At 44.2% G+C, this 19,975-nt stretch overlaps 1 protein-coding gene across 4 annotated transcripts in view; it reads left to right on the forward strand.

Moving 5' to 3' along the window:
* LOC109866960 (protein piccolo) overlaps positions 1-19,975 on the forward strand; it is a 99,097-nt gene that overhangs the window by 49,112 nt on the left and 30,010 nt on the right. For 2 of the 4 annotated variants that reach the window (XM_031801422.1, XM_031801423.1), the window contains exons 6-15: positions 54-649; positions 799-1,830; positions 2,194-2,459; positions 5,752-6,538; positions 10,610-11,663; positions 13,876-13,944; positions 14,499-14,525; positions 15,847-15,938; positions 16,356-16,431; positions 16,574-16,699. In XM_031801422.1, the coding sequence (XP_031657282.1) occupies positions 54-649; positions 799-1,830; positions 2,194-2,459; positions 5,752-6,538; positions 10,610-11,663; positions 13,876-13,944; positions 14,499-14,525; positions 15,847-15,938; positions 16,356-16,431; positions 16,574-16,699 (4,125 nt within the window). The remainder of the gene's footprint in view (positions 1-53; positions 650-798; positions 1,831-2,193; positions 2,460-5,751; positions 6,539-10,609; positions 11,664-13,875; positions 13,945-14,498; positions 14,526-15,846; positions 15,939-16,355; positions 16,432-16,573; positions 16,700-19,975) is intronic. The other 2 variants (XM_031801424.1, XM_031801425.1) reach the window with 2 other exon arrangements.

A 19,975-nucleotide genomic window follows, 5' to 3' on the forward strand; every position in this document is an offset into this window, starting at 1 on the left:
TATGATGCTATAATCATTGACTTAAACCTACATTTCTGGACCCATCATAACAGGTGAAGCTCTAGACTACACCAGTAAAGCTGCTGGGGCGTATACGGGGATATCCACTGCTCCATATTCCCAGGTCTCTGCTTATAGTGTCTTTAGATCCTCAGACGGAATGGTATACTCCTCCATAGCAGCCCCTGTTCCTTCTACATACCCCATCACCACTCAGCCAGGTTCCATCTTCAGCACCACCCTACCTCCTACCACAACCCTCCAGGAGCAGCCAGCACCAGCTCCCCACCCCTATGGCTTTATTCCCACCAGCGACCCTGGCCAACAGATCATCAGCCTGGACACTAGCCTGCCCAAGGACCTGCTGCCCAGCGCTCTGGCTGACATCATGACTGACTTCCCTGACCTGTACTCTGACCAGACACTGGAGGCCATCGCAGCCTCTCTGGACGCCCTGGCTTCATCGCCCATGTTCCCCGGTCTGGATGACAGCAAGATCACCCAGTACCAGATGGAGAGGGAGTTCCTGCAGCTGGAGAAGCTGAAGCAGCTGTGTCTGGCTGAGGAGCTGGAGTGGGAGAGGCAGGAGATCCAACGCTACCGTGAACAGGAGCAGATCATGGTGCAGAGGGAGCTGGAGGAGCTGCAGGTATGAATGTGTGTGTACGGTATATGTCTCCTGTGTTAATGTATGGTGCGGGGTGTCATGGTCACTGTTCATGCTCACTGTTTTTAATATGTTTGTAATCAGTTACTGTAAGGTGATCGAAAATAATGTTAATCTATTCTATTCTACAGGCTCTGAAACAGCAGCTGTTAATGCAACAGGAAGAGGAGCACCAGGCGCAACTTGTAGCCCAGCAAGAGACCTACAACCAGCAGAGGCAACAGTTAGAGCAGATCCAACAACTCCAGGTGCAGCTACAGCACCAGCTAGATGAACAGTACAGTACTACAGGGTCAGACAACCTGCTAGAGAAGCAGTATACAGGGGTTGGGGATAACGGCCAATACTGGCCTGTTAGGGATGAGTCCACCACCTCATCCACTGTCACCCAGCTAGAGGGTGGGCAGTATGTAACCAGTGAGGGTCAGAGAGAGGGTGGAGGTCAGGACCAGCTGCAGCTCAGTAGGAAACAACCAGCAGGGTCTAACCAGCCTGGTGACCAGGGGTATGGTACAGGAGTGGTAGGGAAGAGGATAGTGGACAGTGGGGTCCAGACAGACGATGAGGACTCAGTAGACAGGATGTATGTAGGGAGGAGGAAGAGGAACTACAGGAAGGGTGTAGACAGCAGTGTTCAGACTGATGATGAGGAGGACCAGGAAGTTGAGTGGGACATGCCAGCCAGGTCGCGGCGGCGCTCCCGCTCCAGTAAGCACAGTGGTGAGGGGAAACACGTTGGCTCTAAGGTCTCCAGCATTGCCATTCAGACTATTGCAGAGATCTCTGTTCAGACCGACCACTCCGGGAGCATCAAACGCCCCAGCATCCAGATGGACACTAAGGTGGAGATCATCAAACACATCTCAGCCCCAGAGAACTCTCAGAGAGGTGGCAGTCTCAGCTGTCAGACAGACGCAGACCGGAGGCACCCCTCACCGGCAGACATCACCCCCAAGTCCCCCAAGGTGCTCTACTCCACTATGTCCACCCTCTCCTCCAGTAAGGCCATGGAGGGAGGGCAAAAGATGCTGACCACTGACCCGACCAGGTTTTCCTCCAGCCCTATGATGCTGAAGCCTGGGCAGAAGTCTATGTCTGACCCAAAGTCTCTCAGCCATACCACCGAGGACAGGATAGGCTACCACTACTCAGACAGCTACTCTGTAAGTCATTGCACTAAGAATACTGGGAATATAAAAGTGTTAAATATGAGCATGCTAAAGGCAGAGTAAAACACATAGATTGCATGCTGTTGAAATGTTTGTTGAAAGTAAAAACCGTGCAATAGTGTTAAAGTGTTGCTCCAGATCTTTTGTATAATTTCAACCAGTAGTTTTGCTCACAAGCCAAAACGGGTCCTCGATTTTTCTGTACTACGTCATACAAATGTGTTCTATGTCATCCATTACGTATGATTTATTACGTCCTGCAATTAACATGATTTTTTTGCTTAAGATCCCGAACTGCATCTTAAAGTACTCTTATCTTATCTATTGTCTTATTGATGTTTCCTCTGTCTGTCCTAGGGCCAGAGCTCTTCGTCAGGCACTGGAAAGAAGGTGAAGAGAACCCTTCCCAACCCACCCCCTGAAGATGACCCTCTGACCGGCCCGTCAGGTTACAGCACCAACTCAGCCCGCCGCCGGCTTGGCCGTCACACCACCATGGCCCGGGCCAAGATCCTGCAGGACATTGACAAGGAGCTGGATCTAGTGGAGAGAGAGTCATCCAAGCTCCGCAGGAAACAGGCCGAGCTAGATGAGGAGGAGAAAGAGATTGATGCCAAGCTGAGGTTATTTATTTATTTTACCATTTGGGAAAGAGGCAAGTCATTTATGAAACAGTTTTGATTTACAATACAATAGCATACTTTAGAAGAGTATAACACAAGGGTGTGTATAAAGTGATCACTCCCCCCCCCCCCCAGGCATAATGGGACCCTTGTCATCCAAAAATGTATACTTTTGACTGATCTGAACATTCTTTCAACATTCTTTCTTGATGACTGAAGGTGCTTCAAGGTGCTTTTTGGACTAGATGGATCCCATTATGTCTGGCGAAAACCACACACTGCATTCCACTATAAGAACCTCATACCAATTCATACCAACGGTCAAGCAAGGTGGTGGTAGTGTGATGGTTTGGAGATGCTTTGCTGCATCAGGACTTGGACGACTTGCCTTAATAGAAGGAACCATGAATTCTGCTTTGTATCAGAGAATTCTACCTGAGAATGTCAGGCCATTCGTCTGTGAACTGAAGCTGAAGCACAGCTGGGTAAGGCAACAAGACTATGATCCAAAACATACATTCAAGTCTATATGAAAATGGTTAAAAAGCAACTCATTTGAAGTCAAAGTCCCAATTGAGCAGTTGTGATGGCAGTACTTGAAACGAGCACTTCATGCTTGAAAACCCACAAGTGTCGCTGAGTTAAGACAGTACTGCATGGAAGAGTGGGACAACATTTCTCCACAGCGATATGAGAGACTGATCAACAACTACGGGAAGCATTTGGTTGGAGTCATTGCAGCTGAAGGTGGCACTAACTGTAACCAGTGACTGCAACCTGGTTCAGGTTGTCAGTCAACCTACCAGGGTAGTTACAAATAGCACAGGAATAAAATCATCAACATGTATTGATCACATTTTTACTAAAGCTGCAGATATTTTCTTTGAAGCAGTATCCAAATCCATAGGGTGTAGTGATCACAATATAATAGCCCTATCTAGGAAAACCACAGTTCCAAAGGTTGGGCCTAATATAGTGTATAAGAGGTCAGGCTGGGCCTAATATAGTGTATAAGAGGTCATACAAGAAGTTTTGTAGTGATTCATATGTTGATGATGTAAAGAATATTTGCTGGTCTGTGGTGTATAATCAGGAGCAACCAGACGCTGCACTTGACACATTTATAAAATTGCTGATTCCAGTTACTAATAAGCTCACACCCATTAAGAAAATGACTGTAAAAACGGTTAAATCCCCGTGGATTGAAAACTGGTATGGTTGAGAGGGATGAGGCAAAAGGTATGGCAAATAAGTCTGGCAGCCCAACTGATTGGCAAACTGGACACTAAGAAATCATATGACTAAGCAAAAAAAATAAAAAAAATAAACAATACTATGAAACAAAGATAAAGTATTTAAAGAATGATAGTAAAAAGCTTTGGAGCACCTTAAAAGACATTTTGGGGAAAAAAGCCAACTCGACTCCATCATTCATTGAATCAGATGGCTCATTTATCACAAAACCCACTAATATTGCGACCTACTTGAATTACTTTTTCATTGGCAAGATAAACAAACTTAGGGATGACATGCCAGCAACAAACGCTGACACTAAAAGTTACAAGTATACTTTTTTTTGTTATTTGTAAATGTAGGTTCTCTTTATCTAATATCAGCTTTTGGTTGAAAATAGAGAATCTGATAGGGGGCAAATATCTTTTCACGGCCATGTACAGTGCCTTGCAAAAGTTTTCATCCCCCCTTGGTATTTTTCCTATTTTGTTGCATTACAACCTGTAATTTAAATTGATTTTTAATTGGATTTCATGTAATGGACATACACAAAATAGTCCAGATTGGTGAAGTGAAAAAATAATATTTGTAAAAAAAAAAAAAAGGAAAGGTGGTGCATTTGTGTTCATCCCCTTTGCTATGAAGCCCCTAAATAAGACCTGGTGCAACAAATGACCTTCAGAAGTCACATAATTAGTTAAATAGGTTGCACACAGGTGGACTTAAGTGTCACATGATCTGTCACATGATCTCAGTATATATACACCTGTTCTGAAAGGCCCCAGAGTCTTCAACACCACTAAGCAAGGGGCACCACCAAGCAAGCTGCACCATGAAGACCAAGGAGCTCTCCAAACAGGTCAGGGACGATGTTGTGGAGAAGTACAGATCAGGGTTGGGTTATAAAAAAATATCAGAAACTTTGAACATCCCACGGAGCACCATTAAATCCATTATTAAAAAATTGAAAGAATATGGCAACACAACAAACCTGCCAAGAGAGGGCCGCCCACCAAAACTCACAGACCAGGCTAGGAGGGCATTAATCAGAGAGGCAACAAAGAGACCAAAGATAACCCTGAAGGAGCTGCTAAGCTCCACAGCGGAGATTGGAGTATCTGTCCATAGGACCACTTTAAGCCGTACACTCCACAGAGCTGGGCTTTATGGAAGAGTGGCCAGAAAAAAGCCATTGCTTAAAGAAAAAAATTAGCAAACATGTTTAGAGTTCGCCAAAAGGCATGTTGGAGACTCCCCAAACATATGGAAGAAGGTACTCTGGTCAGATGAGACTAAAATTGAGATTTTTGACCATCAAGGAAAACGCTATGTCTGGCGCAAATCCAACACCTTTCATCACCCCGAGAACACAATCACAGCATTATGCTGTGGGGATGTTTTTCATTGGTAGGGACTGGGAAACTGGTTAGAACTGAAGTAATGATGGATGGCGCTAAATACAGGGAAATTCTTGATGGAAACCTGTTTGTCTTCCAGAGATTTGAGACTGGACAGAGGTTCACCTTCCAGCTGGACAATGACCCTAAGTATACTGCTAAAGCAACACTCGAGTGGTTTAATGGGAAACATTTAAATGTCTTGGAATGGCCTAGTCAGACCTCAATCCAATTGAGAATCTGTGGTATGACTGAAAGATTGCTGTATACCAGCGGAACCCATCCAACTTGAAGGAGCTGGAGCAGTTTTACTTTGAAGAAAGGGCAGAAATGTGCCAAGATTGTGGAGACATACCCCAAGAGACTTGCAGCTGTAATTGCTGCAAAAGGTGGTTCTACAATGTATTGCCTTTGGGGGGGGGGGGGGGGTGAAAAGTTATGCACACGCAAGTTCTGTTTTTTTGTCTTATTTGTTGTTTGTTCACAATAAAGAAATTGCACCTTCATAGTAGTTGGCTGGTTGTGTAAATCAAATAATACAACCCCCCCCAAAACTCTATTTTAATTCCAGGTTGTAAGGCAACAAAATAGGAAAAATGCCAAGGGGGTTGAATACTTTCGCAAGCCACTGTAAATTCTATCCCATCTTCTCCTTTTTACAGGTACCTTGAGATGGGCATCAACCGTCGTAAGGATGCCCTGCTGCAGGAGAGGGAGAAAAGAGAGAGGGCCTACCTGCAGGGTGTGGCTGAGGAGAGAGACTACATGTCAGACAGTGAGGTCAGCAACATCAGGGAGACCAGAGGTAGCAATCACGGCCTGGAGAGACCCAGGACAGCTCCCCAGTCAGAGTTTGACCAGTTCATCCCCCCTCAAACTGAGGCTGACTCTCAGTACTCCACTCTAACCAGTCCCTACTCCCACTATGCCCAGTATGTCCCCCAGACCAATGCCACCAGCCACTACCCCCAGCAGACCCTGTACCAGCAACAGGCCCTCTACCAGCAGCACCCCTACCAAAGTCAGTCAGTTTACTCCTCTGTACCCAGCCTGTCCTACCCCCAGGCCTCCCACTCCCACCAGCAGGCCCAGTCCTCAGGCTACCAGTCCAAGAACACCACCAACTACGAGGTGATCCGGAACCAGCCCATCATCATCGTACCCTCCTCCAGCGAGGGTGGATATGGGGTGGGAAAGTACAACAGCCTGGAACTGAGGATGGGTCTGGAGGAGAGGAGAATGGCCTCCAGCCCCATGTCTAATATATCTACTGAATCCTTCTACGCTGACATCGACCACCACAACGCCAGGAACTATGTTCTGATAGAGGACATAGAGCAGCTGACTAAAGGTTCTGCAGGGCTGGGGTCAGGGTTCAGCCTGACTGACAAGGACCTGTCCAAGGCTGACAGGCTGCTCCGGGCCGCTGAAGCCAGGCGCACTGCAGAGGTAACTGTTATGTATTTAAAGCAATGGTGGTCGTTGCTGTTTAAGATTAGGGAGGATTTTGTTATTTTTTTATGATCCTTATTTTTATTACAGTATATTGGATGACTGTCATTCATATTCCATTCACCCAGCTCAATGTAACATCGATTGGTTTAGGCTATTAAATGATACTCACATTTTTCCTATACCCATCATGAGGTTGCTACAACCTAGCCTACGAATGAAAGTTTATAATGCAGGTGCACAGGTCGAGAGACAAATTGGAGTAATCAAGGTGATAGACAGTGACACATTCAATACCATCTAGCACACTCTTGCTTGCATCTAACAGATCTAGGGTGTAACCATTAGTCCAAACAGTTGCACACTAAAGTTTATATAAGTAAGTTTATCTATGTTTCATTCCGTTGCTTCCGTTTAAGAAAAGTTTTTCAACAGAATCGGTGGAATGAATACACTCCTGACTACCCGCACACACAGTTCACTTTCATAGCAGCCACAGCATCATCACTTTGCTCGTTGTATAATTCTTTCTCGCATTTACTCACTGTCCTCTCACCTTTCCCTTCACTTGTGGACTTCTGCACAACACAACAGCAATCTGTGACCAGGCGAAAAAAACATTTCCAAGCCAAACCTTCATATCATAACTGTTAATCGCTACACACAGCTTACATCATTGTCATGATATTAGCTAACGTTGACTAATGCACTTTTGTACACCGTGCTGGTCCATACAATTTACCTTATTTTAGCGCCCCAAAAACATATTACTTCCAGATCAACTGTAATACTATTGTAAAGGACCATTTCTCCCCTTTCCAGCAAAATCAACGACAAGACCTTCATGATGCCCATCTCTGCATGATTGAAGAATGCAATGATCTCCGTTGGGTCTTTTTAAAAATGGCGGGTGGGGAAGCTAAACCTACTGCGTAATAGTAGATATGTCGTGTGGGGAAACTGATTGTTTTCACCCAATCTGTCCAACTTATCACCTCTAAGATGTAAATAAAACACTATAAAGAATATAATAATAATAATAATATTATATAACGTGTTATTACATACCTATTTGAATGTTTGTGTCGAATTTGAATCGGGTTTTAGGGCTGCGGTGCTAAATTTATCTTCAGAAGTAAACAGTGGCTGTCTCGGCTTTTGAGAGTCGTGATGATGCAAAAAATTAATGCATTCAGTTGTACAATTGACTAGGTATCCTCTGTCCCTGTCCCTTTCTTGTTTTTAAACTGCGAGAGAAGTGTTATACCTGGTGGAGAGAGGCTGTATGACACAGATGTCACGATGTCACGATGTCACGATGTAACGTACCACGTCAGAGGGGTCCATTTTTTGGTATTTTCTCAAATACTATTTGTCTATTACCATGTCAATCAACGCTGAATTGAAACTTAGTTCACATCCCAGATTTTGATGCAATACAGTTGCCACAGTCCCATTATTTTTCATTGCAGCCTTGTTTGAATGCTGCGGTTGCGCATATTTGTACGGAATTGGGTTAGTCATGGTTAACTTCATAGTCAACATAGACATTACAACTAACACATTAGTAAACCCGCTACAATCACGCAGTACAGTGTACAGCAAGCAGTTTAGCTGTTACACCGGCGGGCCCCGGTGGTAATAAAACAAAAAAGCAAAAGCTTACCTGGACTTGGAAAGTTCAGTATTCTTAGCCAGCTAGCTAACATAATTAGCATTCCACTCTGTTTGAGCCAATGGTTTGAGTAGGCTAAATTACCTGGCGGCATTAGCTAGCTAAGTAAGTGAAAGTGAACAAAAATACAATGAAACATAGCTATCTCTCTCTCTCTCTCTCTCTCTGCTGTTGCTTCTCCTTAGTTTTTGAAGAAATTAATTTGTTCAAAACTGTTCAACTATTGTCTTTCTCTCTCTTTGAGTCAACTACTCACCACATGTTATGCACTGCAGTGCTAGCTGGCTCCAGTTTATGCTTTCAGTACTAGATTCATTATCTGATCATTTGATTGTGTGTACAACATGTCAGTTCATGCTGCAAGGGCTCTGATAGGTTGGAGGATGTCCTCTGGAAGTTGTCATAATTACTGTGTAAATCTATGGAAGGGGGTGAGAACCATGAGCCTCCTGCGTTTTGTATTAAAGTCAATGTACCCAGAGAAGGACAGAAAATAGCTGCTACACCATGGTGCTACCCTACAGAGTGCTGTTGCGGCTACTGGAGACCTTCATTGCAAAACAGTGTGTTTTAATCAGTTATTTGGTGACATTCATATATTTAGTATAGTTTTATCAAAAAATGATAACTTTTTAAATGTTTAACATCATGAAATTCACTTTATAAGATGGTCCTCCCCTTCCTCCTCTGAGGAGCCTCCACTGATTTAAAGTAAATGTTCTTCTGTGATATGTAGGTTTTGTTACAGTGGGGCAAAAAAGTATTTAGTCAGCCACCAATTGTGCAAGTTTCCCCACTTAAAAAGATGAGAGAGGCCTGTAATGTTCATCATAGGTACACTTCAACTATGACAGACAAAATTAGAAGAAAAAAAAAATCCTGAAATTCACATTGTAGGATTTTTAATGAATTTATTTTCAAATTATGGTGGAAAATAAGTATTTGGTCAATAACAAAAGTTTCTCAATACATTGTTAAATACCCTTTGTTGGCAATGACAGAGGTTAAACGTTTTCTGTAAGTCTTTACAAGGTTTTCACACACAGTATTTTGGCCCATTCCTCCATGCAGGTCTCCTCTAGAGCAGTGATGTTTTGGGGCTGTTGCTGGACAACACGGACTTTCAACTCCCTCCAAAGATTTTCTATGGGGTTGAGATCTGGAGACTGGCTAGGCCACTCCAGGACCTTCGTTGCCTGGGCGGTGTGTTTGGGATCATTGTCATGCTGAAAGACCCAGCGATGTTTCGTCTTCAATGCCCTTGCTGATGGAAGGAGTTTTTCACTCAAAATCTCACGATACATGGCCCCATTCATATGCGGATCAGTCATCCTGGTCCCTTTGCAGAAAAACAGCCCCAAAGCATGATGTTTCCACCCCCATGCTTCACAGTAGGTAGGGTGTTCTTTGGATGCAACTCAGCATTCTTTGTCCTCCAAACACGATGAGTTGAGTTTTTACCAAAAAGTTATATTTTGGTTTCATCTGACCATATGACATTCTCCCAATCTTCTTCTGGATCATCCAAATGCTTTCTAGCAAACTTCAGATGGGCCTGGACATGTACTGGCTTAAGCAGGGGCACACGTCTGGCACTGCAGGATTTGAGTCCCTGGCGGCGTAGTGTGTAACTGATGGTAGGCTTTGTTACTTTGGTCCCAGCTCTCTGCAGGTCATTCACTAGGTCCCCCTGTCTGGTTCTGGGATTTTTGTGATTTTTTGTGATCATTTTGACCCCACGGGGTGAGATCTTGCGTGGAGCCCCAGATCGAGGGAGATTATCAGTGGTCTTGTATGTCTTCCATTTCCTAAAGTTGCTCCCACAGTTGATTTCTTCAAACCAAGCTGCTTACCTATTGCAGATTCAGTCTTCCCAGCCTGGTGCAGGTCTAAAATGTTGTTTCTGGTGTCCTTTGACAGCTCTTTGGTCTTGGCCATAGTGGAGTTTGGTGTGTAACTGTTTGAGGTTGTGGACAGGTGTCTTTTATACTGATAACAAGTTCAAACAGGTGCCATTAATACAGGTAACGAGTGGAGGACAGAGGAGCCTCTTAAAGAAGAAGGTCTGTGAGAGCCAGAAATCTTGCTTGTTTGTAGGTGACCAAATACTTATTTTCCACCATAATTTGCAAATAAATTCATAAAAAATCCTACAATGTGATTTTCAGGATTTTTTTCTTCTCATTTTGTCTGTCATAGTTGAAGTGTACCTATGATGAAAATGACAGGCCTCTCAAATTTTTTTAAGTGGGAGAACTTGCACAATTGGTGGCTGACTAAATACTTTTTTGCCCCACTGTATATACTCTGTCTCAGTGTGCCTTGTGCAGGTTTTGCTGAAAATTGCTTAAAATTCTATGCAATATGATGATGGTTTTCTTTTCTTTGTTTAGGTCGCTGCGTTCCTGGGTAACTCACGTCTGCACAGCTACGGTAAAGGAGATGAGGACTCTATGGAAGAGCCCTATGAGCTGAAGCTCCTGAAGCAACAGATAAAGCAGGAATTTAGACGAGGGACGGAGGGTCTGGAACACCTCTCAGGCCTGGGCATGCCTCAGTACCTCCCCACCGACCCCAGCTACAGACACTTCCCTAAGGCTGACAAGTACAGCATCAGCCGACTGACCTTGGAGAAACAAGCTGCCAAGCAGCTTCCTGCCGCCGTGCTCTACCAGAAACAGATCAAGAACCAGAAGAAGGCAACCCTGATGGACCCCAAGATAACAAAATTCTCCCCCATCCAGGAGAGCAGAGACCTGGAGCCAGACTACAGCAGCTTCCTGGGTTCTGGAGTCTCATCTGTCACCAACCTGTCCACACGAGCCAGACTGCTTCAGGATGAGATCAACTTTGGCCTGAAGAAGAACCTCTCTGAGCAGCAGAAGTACCTGGGCTCCTCTCTGGGAACTAATCTGGCTGGCTCTCTGAGCCAGTCCCTTAGCCTGGGGGGACCCACCATGAGGTCCACCCTACAGGATGACACCACCTACCCCAGCGGCACGAGCTCTCGCCCTTCCTCACGACCCAATTCCCGCCCCACTTCTGTCTATGGCCTGGATCTTTCCATCAAACGGGACTTGTCTAGCTCTTCTCTTAGGCTGAGGAGCGAGGGAGAAGCCCTGGATGCAGCGTTCGGCTCCGGACTGGCCAGGACCAAGCCCACCAGCCTGCCCATCGGGCGAATCCCCATCGTGGCTCAGAACTCAGAAGAGGAGAGCCCTCTGAGCCCGGTGGGAGAGCCAATGGGCATGGCCAGAGCCTCAGCTGGTCCTCTACCACCTATCTCAGCTGACTCCAGAGACCAGTTTGGCTCCAGCCATTCCCTGCCGGAGGTCCAGCAGCACATGAGGGAGGAGTCCATGGCTACACGTGGACATAGTGGGGTCTACGACAGAGACATAGCCTTCATCATGGATGATCTGGGGGGAGCAATGTCTGACAGCGAAGGTAAATGGCTCCTGAGGCTTTCACAGCACCCTGAGTCTCTGGACATGTCGCAATGCTCCTGACTGTTTGTATGTCTGCCTTAGAAGGCTTTGACTCTGTCTCTGTTGTCCTCATCACTTATTATTTCACATCTTTTATCATCATGTTGTCTTTGTCTTTTATTCTGGTTTCTGTTTCTGTCTTGTTTGATCTCTGCATGCAACACTATTTGTTATTTTGTCTTCTTTTGTCTGTCTTCTTCGCCGATACATAATACGGTTGATGTTATGTATGAGACAGTGTGTCTGTGTTATTAGCATGCTCCAGTTCTGTTCTCTTCTTTTATATGTTGGCTTCCTGGTTTCATCACTGACCGAATGTATTATGGGATGGATACAGGGCTTCATTTAAGCATACAGAACAGTAAAAGTAACAATAATGTATTATATGTGATCGTAAATACACTTTAAGTGCCTCTGTGCGTCTGTGCCTCTGTGGACTAAATAGGTGTTAACCTATTTAAATGGGTGGGAGACTAATGAATATGCAACAGTAGCTGGTAAACTGTCGCTACAATCTGGGTGCTATCTATAGTCTATACAAGCTGTTGGATTCATGATAGGATGACAGAGAGAAACACCCTGGGACTACAGGCCCTGTTGTCTACAGTACACCACTCCTCCTCTCTCCTCTCCTTTCCTTTTCTTCTCCAGACAGAAAATGGTGTCTGGTTTTTGTAGAAAGTAGGTCAGGCCTTTAGACATACTTATATTTACTTTTCAGCTATTGTGGAGCTTGGCCTGCTGTCAGCAGCCATTTTAAAGGCATAATGCTGAATCACTATGTGTGGGTCTGGGTCTAGTTACTGTAATTGTTCAGACGATGCAGTCAGCCATTTATATTCTACCTGACTCACTCACTTTGTCTCTTTACCAGAAATACACACACACTATTACAGCAGTAATAATACAGAGAGCTTATGCTCACATTTATATTGCAATGCAATGCATTGCCCCATTTTTCCCCGTAAGGATTATTTGTTTGTGTATTTGAGTTTTAGATTTGGATCCATGTTGATAGTAGACTGATATACTGTACACTGAGTAAACAAAACATTAAGAACACCTGATCTTTCCCTGACACAGACTGACCATGTGAATCCAGGTGAAAACTATGATCCCGTATTGATGTCACTTGTTAAGTCCACTTCAATCAGTGTAGATGAAGGGGAGGAGACAGGTTAAAGAATGATTTTCAAGCCTTGAGACAATTGAGACATGGATTGTGTATGTGTGCCATTCAGAGGGTGAATGTGTAAGACAAAATATTTAAGTGCCTTTGAACAGAGTATGGTAGTAGGTGCCAGGCTGTCAAGAACTGCAATGCTGCTGGGTTTTTCACACTCAACAGTTTCCCGTGTTTATCAAGCATGGTCCACCAACCAAAGGACATCCAGCCAACTTGACACAGCTGTGGAAAGCAATGGAGTCAACATGGGCCAGCATCCCTGTGGAATGCTTTCCACACCTTGTTGACTCCTTGCCCCAATGAATTGAGGCTGTTCTGAGGGCAAAAGGGGGTGGGGGTGCAACTCAGTATTAGGAAGGTGTTGTACATTCAGTGTATGTTATTGTAGTCACGCTACACACTTATTTATAGCATATTCATCCCTGCACATCTTGGGTATTTTCCATTTTGTATTCATGCATGTTGCTGTGAGATAAAATGTGTTTGAGTTTCCATTTCAATAAAGCTTGACATCGTCTTTTGCATGATGTTGGTTGCTTTGAATGTTTCCAAGCGACTGTAATGTGCATGCTCTCTTCTGATTGGTAGCATATTAATGTGTTCTCTCCCCATCTCTTCAGCTGTCCTTCTCACATCTATGTTTACTAACCAGAACCTCACTCCTCAACATGCCCCTATGTTTCTATTGGCCCAGCATAGTGTAGTTACTGATATTTAGTTTCAGAAATGCACACCATTTCTCTTTACATATTTGAACATATATTTTGGAAAAGACAAGCAGAAACACACGGACACACACACATTAATAACCATATATGCAAGTTGATTCATTTGACAAACCATTTTCATTTGAATAGCATGTTATACAGTTTTACATTTACTATAAAACTGACCCCAATGACAGGTGAATTAGTAGTTGATGAGCAGCAGAAGGCTCTCTTTCTGACCCTACATCAATAAGAGTGTCTATCTGCCTTGGTTCCAGCCCTAAATGACTCCATGCTGACACTGAACAGAGATGATCCCAGAATCTTTCATGAGAGTATCAGACACGGTAGAGTATTCTAGTTTAGTTCCTCCCCACTGGCCCTGCTGCCTGCCCTCCACTAATACAGCAGCACCATGTTAAAGGGACACTCCGCAATATGACATCATCATACCCAGCCGTACCCAGCCATGCCTCAAGGAAGGGCGCGAATTGGCAAGACAAAATAAGTCGCCGCACTGTGATGTCATATAGTTGAGTCTACCTTTTGATGTTTAGAATGCTTTAGTATCCATGTGACTTTACAGTAAGTCAATGCTATGCATTTGATATATTTTAGTAAATACCCGTGTATTTGTAGGTAGATCATTTTACAACTATTCTACATTTGCTGTATTATAACATACATCTTTCATGCACTTCCAATCAGAAATGCAAACTCCCTGATGGACTATAATGTTATAAGATGTATTTATTTGCTTTCAAAGCATGTGCTCCACTATATGTAGTTCAGTGCATGTGATATACAGTGTAAGTGGATGGAGACATAGTCCACTGAATAAGTCTGAGATTCAAGACGTTGTGTTGTAGCCGCTTCTAAAACATATAACTTTACACCCCAGCCGGAGGCCCCAACTGGAACATAGAAGGTGAGAGCTGCAGTGTGAACGGTCTAATCCAGACCACATCCCAACCCCATGTAGCTTAGACAATGTCTGCTTCCACCCCACAACACCCCACACCCCATGGTGCTCAATGACCTGATGCTGATGGTATCACGTACACAAACATTTTAGACTCATTTCTGGAATGACACATTTTTGGATGGTACTTTACACATATCAACCTCATCATGGAATGACCCATGTCTTGATGTTAATGTACTGTAAACATATCATATACGGTAGTGGTTCCCCAATCCATTTCTGGAATGATCCACATTTAAATGGTTCTGTACATATATCAAACCCATTTCTGGAATTCATGTTCATGCACCATTGCAAGTAGTTGTCGAGGGTCTCTCACACGATGATAGATGCAACAATGATCATGATGTTAGATCACCCTGATAACAACACCAGCTATCAATGTCCCACCTCACTGTCTCAGGGCAAAGGGAACTACTACTACTACTGTACTGTACTACTGTACTACTGTACTACTGTACTACTGTACTACTGTACTGTACTACTGTACTACTGTACTGTGACTGTGGAAGACACTCCTCCGTCCACCTTCAGCGTGTCTCTACTGTGGCCCTGACCCATTGTGGAGATGTTTCACTATCTCTTGGCATGACCTGTTTATCAGCACACACGTGCACATACACACGCGCAAACACACACACACACACACACACACACACACACACACACACACACACACACACACACACACACACACACACAGGGGTCCCTCTGCATGCCATAACTAATTGAAATACATCCATCCCCATCCAGTCTCTGAAGGGATCACTAATCTAATACAACTGGGGATGGGACAGAGCAGGGTTTTCACCACTCTGCCTTCACCTCTCCAGCTAGCTCAGATCACTGATCACCTAGAAGCAGTAGACATGGAGCGAAGGATGTGTTTATACATTATTTTAAGGGGGTGCTACTCATGCCACTTCCACATAGCCACCTAGTTCCCGCCCCAAGGCACTTGTGTAGATCTGATAATTCACATAGACTCTGCCAAGCCTAGCAGAGAGTGACTTAGAGATATTACAATATTGCTAATACCTTCAGATCTATATAAAGTGCGTAATATAGGGTCAGGGGCTAGAGGCTAGCGGTTGATTTGGAGTTGGGCCTCTATCCTGCTTGTAAAGGGTTTGACCATTGACTATCCCCTCTCTGTCTGTGTCCCTGTCCGCATTTCTCCACCTGTCTCCCCCTCCCCATGTCTCTGTATCTGTCCGCATTTCTCCACCCGTCTCCCCCTCCCCATGTCTCTGTCCCTGTGTAGCATACCACCTGAGGAGGGAGGACACTGACTGGTTTGACAAGCCTGCAGAGAGACAACATCGGGTAAACGGACAAGCTCTGGACAGGAGACAGGTTAGAGGAGCTGGATACGTCTAAACTAGTTGACTACATTTAATAAATACATTATAAACTGGCTGGTTTGAGACTCAATGCAGATAGGCTGAAAGCCGTGGTATATCAGCCTGTACCACGGGTATGACAAAAAAATATATTTTTGTACTGTTCTAATGACTTTGGTAACCAGTTTATAATAGCAATAAGGCACTTCGGGTGTTGCCTTGTGTCATGCTTAAGAACAGCCCTTAGCCATGGTATATTGGCCATATATACCTTATTTCTTAAAGATCCTACGTTTTCTCATAATTGAATGTACATTGGTAGTGACTGTCTTTAGCTGAGTTGTATTGGAGTGCTGCAGTATTTTTGTTGTCGTTGTTGTAATCAATGTACTGGATCTTGACTGTTCTGATGTCCCTGTCCCTCCCACAGATGAAGTTGATTCCCTATGTGTATCCTCACACCCGGATCAAAGTACAGAGAGACCTCAAGGACAGCAGCGTTTCAGGTAGAGCACCCAAACCTACAGTAAACATTCTATAATGTACAAATCTACGGCTATTCAAATGGAATAATAGGATCTCAAACTCTGGAATTCTAATATGACATTTCAGGCCTGTTTCATTGGTGTGGGTGTGTGTTCCCTGCAGGGAATGGCCTGGGGATTCGTGTGGTGGGAGGGAAAGAGATTCCTGGGAGTCGTGGTGAGATAGGAGCTTACATTGCCAAGGTTACGCTCGGGGGAGTGGCTGAACAGACAGGGAAAGTGGTGGAAGGTAAGTGTATGTGCACATGTGTGTGTAAGGTGTAAGTAGAGCAAATAGAAGGAGGAGAGAACAAGAGATGAGTCATCTTCTCTGGTCATACAGGGACACACTCTGATTTAAAGTTGAGAAAGTACTGTGGGTTATAGCTGATGAAAACACAGTTTACAGCAGGTAGAAGAGGTGCAGAGAAATGCTTGCGTGCTAGCTCCCTCAAATATAATACACTAATAAGAGTCAAATAAAAATAACAAGTAATAGAAGAGGTATTATGCATTGTAATAATATACTGTATTTACAAATATAAAGTGAGTATGTTAATCTGTGCAGAAAGAAAAAAGGTAAGTGACATTTGGAAAAATCGAACATTCTTATCGTGGTATATCATAACTCCTAAGTTCATGTTGTATGCATTTCAATTTGTACTAGTGCATCTGGATGAGGTAGATTGATCATTTCACAAGTGTTCTGGAGGAGAGCCGATAAACTAATGGTTTAAGCAGGAATCTATTGTTATATTAATAATACCAGGCCAGTGTCAGCTTACTTTGAATATCTTTGCCAGGCTATCTGAGCGCCAGAGAGAGAGCGTGTGTGTTCGCCTGCGCGTGAGCGGGCGTTTGCACCTGTCATGTCTTATTCTCTGAGATGTCAGATAGCCAGAAAAAAAAGCTCTGTCAACTCACTCTGCCCCTTTGAGATGCCTGCACAGGATTAGTCATTATGCTGTATTTAGCACACACACAGTCACACACACACACACACACACACACACACACACACACACACACACACACACACACACACACACACACACACACACACACACACACACACACACACAGTCACACACACACAGTCACACACAGTCACACACACACACACACACACACACACACACACACACACACACACACACACACACACACTGTCACATTAGAAACTGTATTTAGAACACACACACACACAGTCACACACACACACAGTCACACACACACACAACACACGCACACACACTGTCACATTAGAAACTGTATTTAGCACACACACACAGTCACACACACACACACACTGTCACATTAGAAACTGTATTTAGCACACACACACACACACACACACTGTCACATTAGAAACTGTATTTAGCACACACACACAGTCACACACACACACACACACACACACACACACACACACACACACACACACACACTGTCACATTAGAAACTGTATTCAGCCCCCCTCTCCATCTTTCTGCTTCCGTCCGTCATATTTCTGTAAAACTCTTCTGTCTGAAGCACAGATTAGTACAGGCTACAGGCTGAAGATAAGAACGTAGAAGAAACTTCAGAACACAGCACTCTAACTACCAGACATCCTGAACAATGTGACAGTAGATCTCTCCCACTGATATATTTGGGAGATTTACTCTGACGTGGTACATGTTTGAGCATCCAGACCCCCTGTGTTGAACCAGAGGGAAAGCCTTGTTCTTTATGGTTCTATAGCATAATCAACTGCAGTTAGGTATGTGAGGGTTCATCTACTCCCTCTCTTTGTCACACTCAGTTCAGACATGGTGACGTCACACCCTGGCGGTGACGCTAGAGACATGTGACAGCCTTTGCTGAGAGATGAAGGAGGAGTTTGAAGGACAAACACACACACACACACAAGCGAACTGATTCACACACACACACACACACACACACACACACACACACACACACACACACACACACACACACACACACACACACACACACACACACACACACACACACACACACACACACAATTGTCTCTCTCTGCATATCCCATCTCCCTACAATCCCCTTCGGTTTGTAATTGTATTTAGCGTCATACAGATTGTGGAGATAATTATGTAGACATAGTAATTGTCCCAGTGTATTTGAATTATAACAGAATGTTTGGTTGTTTCTATTACACAGTAACCCTCCTAGGAATGGAAGCAACCATAGTAACATAGTGTTGTTTTGCTCTAATGTTGAGGTTTTATCTGACTTTCTTCAGTGGACTAAATTGCCATTATGCAAATGCTATGTTTCGACTTTTAGTGAAAGAGGATGGAACTGAACACTTGTGCCCTCAGGTGCAGAGAGAGAGAGATAGAGAGAGAGAGAGAATGATAGAGATATAGGATGAGAGAGAGAGAGAGAGAGATAGAGAGATAGAGGATGAGAGAGAGAGAGAATGAGAGAGATAGAGAGATAGAGGATGAGAGAGAGAATGAGAGAGATAGAGAGATAGAGGATGAGAGAGAGAATGAGAGAGATAGAGAGATAGAGGATGAGAGAGAGAGAGAATGAGAGAGATAGAGAGATAGAGGATGAGAGAGAGAGAGAGAATGAGAGAGATAGAGAGATAGAGGATGAGAGAGAGAGAGAATGAGAGAGATAGAGAGATAGAGGATGAGAGAGAGAGGATGAGAGAGAGAGAGAATGAGAGAGATAGAGAGATAGAGGATGAGAGAGAGAGAGAATGAGAGAGATAGAGAGATAGAGGATGAGAGAGAGAGAGAATGAGAGAGATATAGGATGAGAGAGAGAGAGAGAGAGAGAGAGAGAGAGAGAGAGAGAGAGAGAGAGAGAGAGAGAGAGAGGACGAGAGGCAGAGAGCAGAGAAAGATAGAAATAAGAAAAAATTAGGGAGAAGAGATGGGGAGTGGGGAAATGGGAGGGTGAAATGGGAGGGGGAAATGGGAAGGGGAGATGGGAGGGGGAGATGGGAGGGGGAGATGGGAGGGGGAGAGTGGTAAGCATGTTCTAAATGTTTCTGTGGCCTTGACTATCTAATCTACAGAGAGAGAGAGATGTTAATTCAATCCTTTGTCGTCACAGCAGCTGGCGAGTTGCTTCGTAAGCAAAAGTCTCATGTGAAGACGAGGTTTCGTTTGTGTAAGTGCAGCCACAGCGCCGAGGCTGCCATGGGTTTGAGTTTGCTGTGCATTTTCTCCCTCTCTATTTCTATCCTACCTTACTTTACTTTCTCTGGCGTGTTCTCTGAGCCTTGTCAGCTGTGTGAACGAGAACCTGAAAGAAAGACGCTCTAGTCATGAACAGAAAAGGCAGTGGTATATTTCGAAGAGTTAGAGCCTACCCTTGAGAAAGAGTTAAGCTTGGAAGCTTGGTTGGGTTGTGTTGTGTTGTGAGATGCACTGAGAACCAGGCCAGGTGTTCGTAGTCTGAGCTAGTCTCATGCCCTGACTGCATTATCGACAATTCATCTCATTTAGAATGGTCATTTAGAGCATTTATTTGCAGAAAATGA

Source organism: Oncorhynchus kisutch, linkage group LG22 (genome assembly GCF_002021735.2).
Source record: "Oncorhynchus kisutch isolate 150728-3 linkage group LG22, Okis_V2, whole genome shotgun sequence".
In the NCBI taxonomy this organism is placed as follows: domain Eukaryota; kingdom Metazoa; phylum Chordata; class Actinopteri; order Salmoniformes; family Salmonidae; genus Oncorhynchus; species Oncorhynchus kisutch.